Source organism: Sturnus vulgaris, chromosome 4 (assembly GCF_052056855.1).
Source record: "Sturnus vulgaris isolate bStuVul1 chromosome 4, bStuVul1.hap1, whole genome shotgun sequence".
NCBI lineage: Eukaryota > Metazoa > Chordata > Aves > Passeriformes > Sturnidae > Sturnus > Sturnus vulgaris.
In genome coordinates this window covers 6,672,454-6,687,052 of record NC_142246.1, presented here as the reverse complement: position 1 = coordinate 6,687,052, position 14,599 = coordinate 6,672,454, and the positions used below count along the sequence as shown (strand labels likewise).

General features: G+C 39.8%; 1 protein-coding gene across 1 annotated transcript in view; it reads right to left on the bottom strand.

Annotated features, from left to right (window-relative positions):
- UVSSA (UV stimulated scaffold protein A) overlaps window positions 1-14,358 on the bottom strand; it is a 44,200-nt gene extending 29,842 nt beyond the window's left edge. The window contains exons 1-6 of the mRNA XM_014895220.2: window positions 14,132-14,358; window positions 13,565-13,895; window positions 10,149-10,269; window positions 8,590-9,015; window positions 7,449-7,558; window positions 6,727-6,855 (exon numbers count right to left, since the gene is read on the bottom strand). Coding sequence (XP_014750706.2) covers window positions 6,727-6,855; window positions 7,449-7,558; window positions 8,590-9,015; window positions 10,149-10,269; window positions 13,565-13,895; window positions 14,132-14,229 — 1,215 coding nt within the window. The 5' untranslated portion in view covers window positions 14,230-14,358. The remainder of the gene's footprint in view (window positions 1-6,726; window positions 6,856-7,448; window positions 7,559-8,589; window positions 9,016-10,148; window positions 10,270-13,564; window positions 13,896-14,131) is intronic.
- Window positions 14,359-14,599: the final 241 nt, after the last annotated feature.

Genomic DNA, 14,599 nt, shown 5'->3' with positions numbered 1-14,599 from the left:
AAACTGCTATGTCCAATAGATCCAGCAGACCAGCGTGTGCCTTCACAGGTTCAGAGGACAGCAAAAAAAGGCAGTCCAGAAAACTGGTATATTGAACAAAATTATTACCTCAGGAAGATATTGCAAGGCAAGTTTAGTATTTCTTTAGCAATAACCACTCAAGATGTGTCCTCAGATTTATTTTCATACCTCACTACTTGAGCTCCTACCATCCACCAAAATCAACAATATGTGGTTGCATAGATCATCTCAATCCTTAAGTAGGTACATCAAAAAGGCCAAATTCTCTTGCACAATCCACATTTTTCATAAAATAAGGATCACTTTCAGGGGAGATGTAGCAATTTAAGTTAAACTAGTGAAGGTTTCCAAGTCTAAAAATAACAGGTAAATACACATTTCAATTAAATAAACCTGATTTATTACAGACAGGTAAAAAATTATTCTATGCAAGATACACATAACCTTACATGCATTTCTGATTGTGGATCTCGGGTACAAAGACACTTTAGATGTGAATATATTACTTTCATATTGCTCATCAGCTAAATTTAAATGTATTAATATATCTTTCAAGCTTAAAAATTTTCTTCCTTTTCCGTTTTTATAAATACACATTCAGCAATGTACTTCTAAGAACCTCACAAAAAAAAATCACATCAATATACTATTTCCCCTTGTAAGGTAGGATGGATAAAAAGCAGGAAGCAAATTTATATCTCCTACTTACAGAGTACACACTGCTCAGTATTCATAGATGAATCAGGGGAGATGACCCTTCGGCCTGAAAAACTTAAATACTTAACATAAGGGTTAACTTGATGATGGAGACATCCTACTTTATTTTACACTCTATTAGAAGAGCTCCAAATTGCACTGTGCGACCTGTGAATCAGACAGGGATCAGAGGTCGTCACAGTGACAGCCCTAAGAATTCATGGCTAGATCTGCATAACAAGATATTTTTAATAACTCCATAGCAGTGGCAGGCTGCACGGCCAGGGCAAAGCATAAAACACACCACAGCAACACTCAGCTCTAGGGAAGAAACAAAGCCAACCAAACCCATCACCCAGCTGATCAGACACTTTAACAAGGGAGGCCTAATTTTACAGTGTTTTGTTTTTATATCAGTCCTACATCCTAATAAAACTTGAAAAAATAGAAAGCTCTTCTAGCTGAAAAGTGATTACAAAAGAGACGACTAACAGAAATAATAACATGACAAACATGACAATAAAAATAACACCAATTAAAACAGGGAGGAGGGAAGAGGGAGCATTAAGTATCTGTATGACCTATTTAATATTCTGTGTTTACTTTTACAGTTATGATTGACCTGGCTTTTTAAATAAATATTACCTAGACAAAAAACATTTAAATGTTGCCTGGGCTACCAATCTGACCATATAAATATTAAAATATTTTATTATTTATTCCGACCACATTACATGCTAACAATGTATCAAATCTGGTAAAGAACATCTTTAGGTATAATGCTGACATATTTATCCAATATTCCCATATTTCTCCACAGAAAACATGCTCATAATCAACATCAAGTTACCATTCAAATCTTAATATGAAATGCTTCTAGTTTTCAAAGGGCAACTTTTTATTAAGAGTTGGGGTTTTTGTTAAAAAGCAGCACCTGAGGAAAAGATTTCTCTACAAAGGTGTCCCTCTTGCTGCATGGTCTGAGTGTATTTTAGCAAGTGTGATTTCAGGCACTGTGAGAGATCACTGAGGACAATTACCTAAAACTCCCAGAAACAACTTCTCTAAAATAAACAAGAGGACAAAAACTGTAAGGATGTGAGTACAGGAAGCTGTTACAGAGAGCTGTCAGCAAGACTGGAGTCTCTATGTCTACAGAAGCAGAAAAAGGAATCTAAAATTCAAGTGCAGCTTTTTTTTTTTTGTTTCCCCTCTAAAGCAGGCACTAACTTAAGAAAAAGACAGACATGAAAAGAGCTGATCATAAAGCTACAAAATGATTAGGCAGAAATAACTCATCAGAATTGCTCAAATGCCAATCTGTAGTTGAAGACATAAGAAAAAAAAAATCAGCAAGTCTTGTAACCAAGTAATTGGCAGAACTCTTGGCTTAATTTATTACATATTAAAATTTTAACCTTTTAATGTATTTAGGATTAAATAATTAGCAGCAAATATTTAAATTGTAAATTTGTAACAATTTTCTGACATTACTCTTTCTGAAAAAATCTGACTTGTATTATAGTGAGAGTTGAGTATGAGGTTCTGGACAACACAAGGACAGGCTCCTCCAAATCTAATTATTAATGGCATTATTGAGTCCAACCAGATGTTTCACATGGATAAAATTAAGTACACGAATAAATCAAGATCCAAGTGCATGCTTAGATTTGACAGAAGATAAGGAAAGGTGAAACAAAAAGTAATGAATACAGTTAATGAAAAAACGATATATCCTTGGTTGTTAATGTAATTTGAAATATAAAAGTCAAAGTGTTACAGGCCTGTTAAATGATCCCTCTGCTGAGAGACACCTGAATGGGGTGTTTCTCACACCACCCTTCCTCCTGGAGTCTGTCTGTCCAAATTTCAGCCAACCCGAATACTAAACCATCCATGGCTTCCCAAGGTAATTACATAAGACATAAGCATACTTTGAGTGTACAAAATCCAGCTAATGAGCTACATTTCTATTAACAATGTCAGGATCTCAATTATTATCCTAATGGATAATTCTTTATGGAAAGGGTGCAAGCAAAAGGTTGCGTGCATGACTTAAAATACAGTACATACTCCTCTCTAAAAATGCAAGATCATTTGCATCTAATCATCAGCAAATCAGACATTAAAGGAGAAAAAAATTAAAATCCAGTATTATAAGAAAAGATAGAAGACACTGAGAAACAAATCTATTTCTAACCAGCAAAAAATGTTTTTAAGAACAATTTGATCGTAAGTTATTCCTGCAAAAGAATCAAAAGTCTGGAAACACCTGAAAACAAGACTGAGCAGACGGCTGGCTCTGGATCAAGGTGGCACAGAGAAAAATGTGGAGCGTGCAGTTTGCACTCCCTCTACTGGGCACTGGGATTATCCCAAGCAGGCTCTCAGAAGAAAGGGACATGTCCGAGCACCCTGCTACTGCGAAATAAAAGCCTTTGTACAGCTCCCACCCTCTTCACCTGGATTCAGCAAAACCCAGATTCACAGAAAAATTAATTTCAAAACCTCAGAATGTTTATACCCTCAATATGCACTTCCTGTCAGAAACATGACTGGCACTCCAAACAAGGATTTAACTACAGTGAACGTAACCTGTGTAAGCACAAAAAACTCATTTGCCTTTGACCAATACAGGCAGTCTGCCATTTTTTTTGTCCGCCCTCCACCCATTTGAAAAAGTAACAGCTCATAAGAAACGCTTTGACTTCTGATCTGCTGGGAGCACAGCAGCAGGAATGTGTGGACTGGGCAGCTGGGATGCATTAATAACTATAAAATCTGCTGCAAGGGATTTGTTTTTAGACAGTCAAAGGATAACCTTTGTTTTTCTCTTCCCTTTCCTCCCATAGCTCCTGAGAGGCAAGCACAAAACACAGGCTACTTGTGCTGGCAGGGTGTGTCACATAGAAATGATGGCCCTCCTTGTAATTAAGACTCTCTGATGGTTTGTGTTTTTCACTCTCATGGAGGAGAAGAGAAAGAAGTGGTTATAGCTCATGTCACTATAAACCATTTTAAGTCAAAGTGTCTCACTGTATAAAGCTCTATGTTTTCCTTCAAGTGACCTTGTATAAGGGAAGTTCTCTAAACCTCCAGAAAGTTCTCCTGTGGTTTGCAAAGCAGTTTGACTTTTCCATTTTTCAGGAAAGATAAAGGTAAAAAAGAACTTTAGAGAAAACAACTTGTGCTAATTGTATAACAGGCTCCGATTGCCAAAGATTTCTGCCTTGAAGGCTTGTGCTCTGTGATATGGAAATTGAAATGAGAAACAATGGAAAGCATGGATGTAATAATAAGGATTGACAAAGCACACATCTTGTGAACCAAGCACATATTTCTGGTGTGGAATCAGGCCAGGTAACCACCAATTTCTTGCTCTCAGTGTAATTTACATCAAGCTACACTGCTGGTATATTCACACTGAACTGCAGCATCAAGAATTACTCCAGATATATACAATTATTTGCATTTCTGCCATATCCATGTGTAACTGATGAGCTAAAAAAAGAGTAGCAATGACACATGGCAATCATAAGGCACCCCAGGACCTTTCCTCTTTAAAGTGGCAATTTAAATCTCTGGGGGAATTGAGAGTTATAGTAGAGTTCACAGTAATAAATCTCCAGTTTCATTGTCTCTAGCTAAACCCTTTCCTCTATCAACCTTCTTGATCTCAGTTTGAGGATGGGTAAAGCCTTTACTCCCTCTGTTCCCACACAGAACAGAAACAAAGCACAGAATAGAACAGATGAAAAGGAGGGAAATCAGTAACCACAGAAGCATGGAGATTGAGCAGGAGGAAAATGCAGAAAGTCCCGGGAGAATGGACAAGCCCAAGTCCCGAGCCAGGTTGCCAAGTCCCTAATCACTCTGTTTTATATTTGCTAATTAAAGAAAACCACTCCCTCCCTGAAAGAATTACTTGCTGTGGTGCAGGATCATGACAATTGAAATGAGTAAGTACATAAACAATTCATCTTTACATTCTCCAGTTAAGGATACAGCTACCTCAGAGTGCATCACCAGAACTGCCATCCTATCAAACCACAGAGATGGCACAGACCACCTACAAACCAATTTACACGGCACCCTCTGCACTCAGCCACTTGATTCACATTCTTCCTCTCTGCTTACTCAACACTCCCCTTCATTTCCAGGTGTGCTCATCTCCACACATCAGCAGCACTCACTGTAATCACATCTGTAAAGCTTTGGCAGGACAGGGGGCTGGCAGCCAGGCCTTTGAAGGACAGACAGCCTGTCACACTTCTTCTCTTGGCTTTACAGATACAGAAGATAGAAAAACTTTGCCAGGGCAAGAGCTGCACCTCCAAGGACATGAGGACACATGGACAAAGCCACAATACCTAACACAGGCAACAATGCTCAATTAAAGAGATGTGTGCAGCGTTTCACATGCTGACATGCAAATATTTGACACATGGGGATTTAAAAACCATGGCCTAAGAGATTCTGTTTATTTTGTTCTACCAGACTCCCAATTTGCCATGTTTTTTACGTTTCAATAAAGTCATCTGACACATGAATAAAACATAATTTATGCCGTTTCCTTCTGCTGTACAAAGCTCCCTATGTTCAGGTTATAAATTTAAAATAACTCAGCACTAACACTAAATTTGGTTATTTTCCACTGGAGAGAAACCCTAGGAATATTTATATATTGTTTACAATGCTTAAGGTAACTCCGTCTGCATTGCTTCATTTTTGAAAGTATTGTGAGCACTATGTGCTTCCTATTTTTTTGCCCTTTTATCACTGGAATTTATTAGCTTTCAAATTAATACAGGTATTAGTTCTAAACATGCTATGTAAGCATACAGATAGCATTAGTCACTTTCATAAGTAGTAACAATAGCACCCTAAACACACACACACGAAAATCAAGGCTTGAATGTCTTTTATATCTTACAAGAAATATAGCAACCAATATTCCATGCAGAGGTGCAGCAAATGAAGTCCTGTCAAGCAAATGGCAGGAATGACAGCAGATGTCTGGATTCCTTCATAGCTGGTTGCATAAAGGTAGCACACATATTTCACTGGAGACAAAAGCCTCTGACAAGACAGTCTTTCAGTACTTTTCATTCAGAGTTGGCATTTTTGACTGGTGTGGCACATCAGGAGGTGTTAAGATGATGAACCAGATTAATCTTGATTTAGCTTCGTTTGTACAATGAAGGCAAAGTCTACAACACTCAGTCATGGCTAAATAAAGCTACACAATTTAGCTCAAGGTGTTATTTCCAGATCAAATTCTTACAATCCAGTAAATCCAACTCTGGATTTGGACTCTGACCCAAAGCACTTATTTTTATGTCAAGCTACGCAGTTATTTAATTTCATCACAGCCAACAGAAATTAGTATCATGCAGCTCTGCTTTTTCTCTATGTAAACAAGCCATAAACTCCTTTTTGGATCTGAATAATGTATTTGATATTTCAGCCTCTATTTATTGACAAAGTCTACCTATTTCACAAGAACTGTCATAGGTAGTTAATCTCTGTGAAATAGTTTGAGGCTCTAAATTTTCTTGTGATAACCTTAATCACATTACATGCTTAGTACAGAATAAATGCTACAAAGAAAAGAAACTACTTTCCTGAACTGAGACTTTCAGAGTTTAGCAAGTTGTGAAGGGACATGAGCAGTACAGTGTCTACTGAGAAACAGGCACAAAAGAAACTGAGGACTTAACATAAAGCAACTAATAGTAAATAAAATTTCCACTTACCTGCTTCTCTATCCTAAACAACAACAGGGATGCTTTAAACAGTTCTGGTCTAAAAACCAGGACCCTGGAATATTATACAGCTGTTTACTGCTCCTTGAGGGAAGCCATGAGCAGCTGAATTAGTGTATTTTACAATAAAACTTGTGTTGAAAAGTCTCCCAGGTTAAGGCTGAAGAGAAAGACCATTTTTCTGTATACAAGCTAAGCTTTACTAATGGTCCTCTCTAGTTAAACAGAATTTTAAGAAACTCACCACTTTTCTTTTTCTTGCTTTAAAGGAAATGTTCATTTCCTTGTATTTCTTCATAGCAGTCTCCAATTTATTCTTGAGTTCAATGGCACATCTTAGCCGATCATCATTGATTCCTGCTCTCGTAAGTAGCTGCAAACCAAGAAAACAACATTCTTATTCTCTTCTAGAAATCTGAGCCAAAAACCCAGTTTTCCCTCTTAATTAATGAAACATCACAAATTCCTTTGTTTTAAAAGTAATAATTAGTGATACCAATTCTTTTTCCATCTAGACTGTAAAAACTAATAGCAAGTAGTGAAGCCAAAGAATTAACAGCTATTACAAACATCTTCTGAGAGTGCCCTTCAGTAGGCCAAATTCCACACAGGAGGCTCCATGATATACTACTAACCTGATAGAGAGATGTCTAACAAAAATCAGCTGTGTTTTACTTTAAAAGACTTTGCAAAGAACCCAGTTTTAACTATCTTATAAAAAAAAAAAAAAAAGAATTGCCTACAGGTACCACACCCAAGGCTGAGAGATATCAAACAAGCTACACAGTTCCTGCAGTCTCCTTTAGTCCACTCTTAATGGAATGGAAGCCTTCTCCAAATGTTCCTGTTTCTTCAACCTTCATTTCCTTTTGGGTCACTCTCCCTCAAGCTTTACTGTATCTCAGTCCGTGTTTCACCACCTTTTTATTTAAAAATGAAGATAAAATAATTATCTCTTTATCCCACCTGAATCCAGGACTGCACAGAAGGCCAGAACTTATTTCTGAGAAGTTTGTGAGCATCCATGACACTGTTGATGATGGCAGTATTATCTTCATTCTCTTGCACTTTTATATCTGCTCAAAATGGGGAAAGAGTTAGTGCATGGCATTTATGGTATCTTCACTACAGAAGCTAAAGAAAGTAAATTACTCTAAGACATTTGATCACGTCAGGAAAAGTTACAAATCTCATAATGCTTCTCTGTTCAGTATGAATTATTGTGTTGCTATTCACACATTCAAAAAATCTGAGGAAAATATGAAAAGTGTTCAGTCCAGCATGCCAGAAACATTGGTTAGGTCATCATTACTACAGAATCACCAAATAAACCACAGACAAGTTCAGTCTTACATCTTGTCCCAAGTTCAAATGAACTGGACCTTATTGTACCAATTTCTCGATATTCAATACAAAATAATCCCTACCCTGGTAGTAAAAGGGACTTGATTGCCAAAGAAGCCAAGTATGCCATTAGTAAAAATTATACTTTTCACCCATTGTTGTCAGCAAATAGAGAAGCAGATATCACCCTTACTCTCTGCACATGGAATTCCCTTAGGACAGGAATTGTAAGAGACTTCTAAAACACAAACCATCCTGGTTTTTCTACAGGCAATTCATACTAGCAAAGTTATGCAAAAAAACGTGCAATCACTTGCTAGCAAAACTACTTACTTCCTTGCATGGAAAAAGTTTCAGAAACCCTCAACTGTAAGATTTTTAAACTAGCAGCTTATTCCCCAGCTACAGAGAAAAAGAGATGAACAGCAAAGAGAAAGCAAACTGCATTTGATAAACAGATTTTTTTAAACACAGGAGACTCATTATAGATACTATGAAGTGCTATAGTGGGCTTGCAACAACTACTATGCAAGTTCAGTCTTAGAACGTAATTAATGACATCTGCTAATCACACACCCAAAACAACTAAAAACAGTGACTAGAGGAACAAGAAACAGAAAAATAAATAAATAAATTTTTAAAAATCAAAGTGGTGTCCAGTAAACCCAGCATTTAAGTAACAGAAACAAAAGCAAAACCACAAGCACAAAACACTTCAGAAAAAGGCTGCCTCCATCTATATGTCAGAAGTTTTTCCAGTTACCTGTGGAGACTTCAAGGTCTAGAGTATATTTATGTGAAATAAGCCCATGGTTCCTAACAAAAGTCTGGTACTCATCATCATCGAGAGCAGGGCCACTGTGCTGAATGTCCAAGCAGGTGCCTCCATCCAGCTCTTTTTGCTCAGGCTTCTCATCGACCTCTTCGTTTCCATCAGTTGTAACACAATGAGAAACAGGAAGAATGTCCTTGCTGCAGCATGGTTGCTCATCATCAATGTACCCCAAATAGGATGGGTTAATTTCCCCCCGGGAGGACAAGGGGGAGGCAGGTCCAGCCTCATTAGCAGACGTTTGTTTGCTGAGGTCCAGGTCTATGTCATTCATCCCAAAATTGAAAGGATCTGGCATCAGAAGCTGGAAACAGTTTTCCATCTCTGTCAGTGTATCAGCAATCTCTTGAGACATTTCTATCAAGACACAATTGTTTTATAAAATTGTTAAGATACTGTAAAATGTTAATGTCTCCAGAGCAGACACAGAGATACAAAACATATATGACTGCCAAAAGAGGAATCCATTTATCCAGTGACAACTGAGCCATACAAATCTTCCTCTTCTGCAGAAATTGTCCTTATAAAAGTGACAATATCTAAGCAGGAAATCTAGAATTTCCTGAGCCAGGCATATAGAATCAGGGCACCTCCTTTCCTTATCCTCTCTAAAATTTCAGTATGTAAAGATGACTAAAGTGCTTCATAGAATTTGAAAGAAAACAAGGCTCAATGAGATATTCTTAGTGATGTTGGTGGGTATTCATTTTACAGCCATGAATTTTATAGCTGTGTGTAGGAATAGCCATGAATGTTATTATTGCTCAAAGAGATGCTACTGATACAAATTACTTTAAGAAAGTTAAATCTCTTTAAAATTCCACTCTCGTGCATGAAAACATTGCCAGCATGCAGAATAAATGCAGACACAATTGCATGCATTACATACACCAAAGTAATTTAATTAAGTAACCCTTTATAACTGCAGCATAATATACTTATTATCTCTGTTGTTCTTTGGGATGACAGAAATGTGTCTGCTATGCATATATTGATCAGAGACTTGGGCCTCAGTTACATTTTCTAGTTGCACTTTTCACAGTTCTCCTACACTGCATCCAGGATTCCTGTGCAGACCACAGCCTCTATTTCTGGAACACAATCCCTGTATATACAATATAAGTAATGCCAACAAGGCATTGGGAAGTCTGTGCCTAACAGAAATTAAGTCACTAGCTCCAAAAGGTCTCATGATTCGTTTATTTGAGGTGATGCACTCATACTTTACTGAATTAAATACCAGATATTTACTTGATAACATCTTCTTTCTTTTCCATCTCTTCCTACTGAACTCAGTCACTTCTTTCCCCTGGTATTCTCTAGGTGAGAGAGGAGGATTGAGGGCCAACAAATGCAGTATTTCTACTTTCTGTGGTCAGATATTATCTGGATAGCTGTTTCCTCAGAATTTATTTTATATAACCTTAAAAAAAGATTGCTTTAAAAACAAACAAAAAACCAAACCGATTTTAGTTCAAAAAGCAACCAACCTTCCATTTCTTTTTCAGTTCTTTTGACTTTTTCTTTGTAAATGTTCTCCAGTCGTTTTTGCTTCTCCTCTTCCCTCCTCCTTTCAGCCACAGTTCTGGCATGCACATCTTGAAAATCCACCTAAGGAGGAAATTAAGAAAAAAGTGTAACCCTCCTCGTAAGAAATATATAGAAAATCTATTTCCTAAGATCCTTATCTTTGGTGAAAAACCCTGTAACATCAGCGATCAGCCAGAAGCTCAGCAGCATTTCCTTTTATCTTTTCTCCCCCTTGAATCAATAACTACAGCAATTGTGAACAGAGTTTTTACTCCGCTAATAATAAAGGACTGTTAGGAATCAATGGCTTTCAAAAGGAAATCATAAGGTAGAAAAAACAAACCCCTTAGCTTTTCACAACCAGAGTACAGAAACAAACTGGGAGACTTCTGTCACAGCACTGGAGACAAGGAGTTAGGGAGAACCAGCAGGAAGAGACTATGCAGGGTAGATATTAAGATTACATGAAAATATCACACTAGGTCCACCAGGAAATTTAGGAAAATTTGTAAGCACTATAACAACTAGTATATATATATGTTACAAAATAACTTTTTAAGAAAGTAGAAGAGAAGACCTTCAAATTTATTACAAAAGACCAAATCTGTGATTTTTCAATTACATTGTTGGATTTTGATATTGAAGGGAAAAAACGTTCAGTCTCATTTCCCTATGGCTGAATTATAAACATTAATCTGAACAACTCAAAAAACTTAAAATACTAGCAGTATTTTGGGGTTTTTTTTAGTTAGGTCTTAAAAGGGATTGAAAATGCAAAAAAAAAAAAAAAAAAATCACTCCTGTTTTAAAGAAGGGAGGCTTGATTGCATTGATGCAGAAGGAAACCCTTTTGAAAACCACAGAATTTCCTTTGATTGCTACCACGTAACTTTTATGAACTGCCAGACAGACAATGCTGAGTGCTGAGCAAGCCTGCACTTTGCTGATTCTGCAGCCCATAGACTTTCTGGTGCAATGTCTCCATCACAAGCACTCACTGAAAGTTTGTCACTCCTGCCACTGTTAGATTATCAAGCATGTCAACATCCAGTAGTGGCTCTCAACTTAAAACAAAGTTTTAGAATCACACAAATGTTTTTATCTAACAGCTGACAGAGAAACTGGCATGGAGGGTCTCCTCCTCACCAATCCGGGTTTTTTAGTAGGGAAGGGGTGGGCAGAAGGGTGGTAGGGAAAAGATCTGGTTTCACAACCTGCTGCATCATGTGGATCACCAGTGTGAGCTGTCTTGGTTTTCACGACCCAATCTTCCTAGATGTTTGCACAGCTCCCCACACAGAATTGGGAAAAACAGACCCACTCAAAGAGCAACACTACCCACAAAAGCAGAACAAAGATACAGAACCCAGGAACTACAGCCACCATTTGCTGGCAATCAGACTGGACTGCACAGAAAACCAGACACAGCTACAGCTTCCTAAAGTACAACTTCTACCTCATGCCAGAGTACCTACACTGGAGTCATTTGCCTATTCTTTCCCATTCTCTTACCAAAAGGACCATCAAGCCTTTTATTGCTGGTCTGCAATCATGGAACTAAATGTATGAGGAGCAAAAACTTCTCAACTAAAAGGATGCTAAGCAGCAGGCTCAGACAATTACTGCAACTTTTGTGAAAATACTGGGATACAGCAGCACTATACTCTGCGTGGATCTGTTTGAAATCCTGTTATGTAATCCCATCCATGCATTCCTCAGATACAAAGATACTACAATACAAGTCATGTCCCCAAATATGCAAACATTTAGAAACAGGTGAATTTTTTTCTTAACTTTGATACAAGAGTTTAAAAATAATTCCATTCATGTATACTGAAGCATTATTTGCTCCTAAAGCCAAACACTTGTAGAGGCACCTGCTTGGTACCTACTACTATTGACCTACTAACATTAAAAGACTGAGGAGCTCTCTAGCTTCACACCCTGAAAGAGAGCAGCTGTCATCTTCTGATTGTGTATAAAGTGATTTTGGTGATCATTAAGAAAAAAACAACCAAAACCCAACCATGGACTACACACAGAGCTAAGACTCCAACCAAGTTGCCCTGTACTACTGTACCAAACCTGTAAAAGTCAGCAGCTGATGTATTTTACTACAAAACAGCAGCAAATGCCTCCTGAAAACTTTTGGTTGCTTCTCACACTTCAAGTATGAAGCTGGCAAAAGGCCAGTTGGCTCATAACAAGTCTTTAAATACAAGAGTTACCAAACTACCTGAGATTGCTTCTATTACTATTAATGCCTGTAGAGGAAATCAAATTCAGCTGCTCTATAAAAAAGCACAGCTTATGCCAAAACATGGAGAGTGCTCCCCCAGTTGTTACTGGGGAGCAGTCAGTGACCACAGGAGCACAAACAGACTTGCCAAAATTCAGCAGAGTTGTACACTTTTATTTAACTGGGTGAAACTGTATTACGTGTTAAAGTTCCCTTGTCTCAGTCTTGCACTTCTTGTGACTGTCATTTAGTTTTCTTCCCTTCTTAAACAAGATAAAAAAGGGTAATTCAAAGACAATCATCTTTTGTGAGAAGATGCCAAAACCTGTGTAAAGAACCAGCACAGCACAGTTCAGTAGGGAACACCATTACCTTACTATAAAAACCAGAACAACAGAAATACATCACGTATCACAAAAGATTTTAATCTATTGTCAGGAATCTGTCTTTCTGAAGAGAAAGAAAATCAGTATGTTTACTGAAAGCCTGTTATTATCATTGTAGGTAGTGTGAATGCTAGACTAGTGTTCCAAATTTCACTGTTGCACAGACAGACTAAAACAGTAGAATGTTCCAAACACAGTAACTTGAAGTGACATCTAAAAGCTAAGGTTTACATGAAATTTCTCTTTCATAAAATGTCTTTTCTGGCACAGTAACACTGCAGTTGAGGGTGGCAGGCACGAACAGTTGCAAAGTTGTACAGCAAATGGGACCTAGAACTGGCCAGTTCAGTACTGAAATTGGGCTAGTTTAAACTGGCGTAGAAAGATTAAATAACTGTTTATCCTCAGTTTAAGGCATGACCATGACTGCCCTTCCCAAAAGAGCTAAACCTTGGGGCTGCAGTCAGGAATCAGAGGGTGAAAGCCAGCTGGTGAGTAATACTGGCACCCGGGAAAAGGCAGAGCCCAGCTGTGAGTACAAGACTGGGATTTCCAAAACCTACAGTATTGCAAGATGAACACAAAGAAAGCCTGGGGTTTGTTTTCCAAAGATCATGCTCAACAGGAGGTCGCCTACAGGCAATGAATGTCGTTTCCTACAGCGTTTTTTTCTACATTTATTGGTTGCCTTACTCCGAACATCTGGTGGTCATCACCTAACACCACAGAGTGGAGCAGAAGCGCAGAGTACCTTCTTGTTCCGCTTTAGGAAGTGGTATCCCAGGGAAAGCTGCTTGTAGGCCTCCCCGTATTTCTCGTGCCAGTCCTGCACTGCCTTGATGGCCGCTCTCCTCAGCTTCTGCGCCACCTCCTTGGGCGGGGGAAGCGGCTGCTCGTGGTCTATCCCCACCGTGAGCTCCAGGAACTCCTGGAAGTTGGAGATGAGCAGCGTCCTGAACTGGTGTGACCTGGAGAAGAGCTCCTGCACCACCTGGAAGGCGGAGAAGCGCATCTCGGCGTGCTCCTCTTGGAGCCGCGTCAGCAGCAGGTGGTAGGCGTGGCTGATGTGCTCCTCCGACGACCTGAGCACGGAGAAAACGAAGAAAAAGGAGGGGGAGATATTTAAAAAGAGGCTCGGCATGTAAAAACCTAAGTTTGGGGACGTTATTTATTTTAAATTTTAAGTGAGCGGCTTTTGTGCTGGCAGCACGCAGTCCCCAGAGCAGGCCCCTGGAACGCTCTCGGGGCGGCTCCGCCCGGGACTACTGGCCCGGGGACAACGAGCGGGGTCCGGCTCTGTCCCTCCCTCCGGCCGTACTTGCAGATCTTCTTCAGCTCCTTCATCCTGCCAGGCTCCAGCCGCGGCTCCCCCGAGGTGGTGAGCTCCTCCACCAGCTCAGCCAGGCGCTGGTCCATCTCCACAAGCACCGAGACACTGGAGCTGCCGGGACACCCGGCCCTAAGGTCCCTCAAGCCGGGGGAGCCCTGGCCGGGAACCACCAGCGACGAGAGGCCCGGCCGCGACTGGGCGGCGCCATCTTCCGGGCCGCGGCGGAGCCCCGCCCCCGAGGAAACCCCGCCCCCGAGGAAACCCCGCCTCTTGTGTAGGCCCCGCCCCTCATGTGCACACTCCCTTCGGGGCCACACCCACAGGGAGCACCGCCCACCGAGTGCTGAGGCCACGCCCCCATATAAAATCACACCTCCCTGGGTGAGCCCGGCCCCTTTGGGAGGCTGCTCCCCCCGCCCCGCAGCGGGTGGTACCTTCCTCCACCCCCCCGTCCCG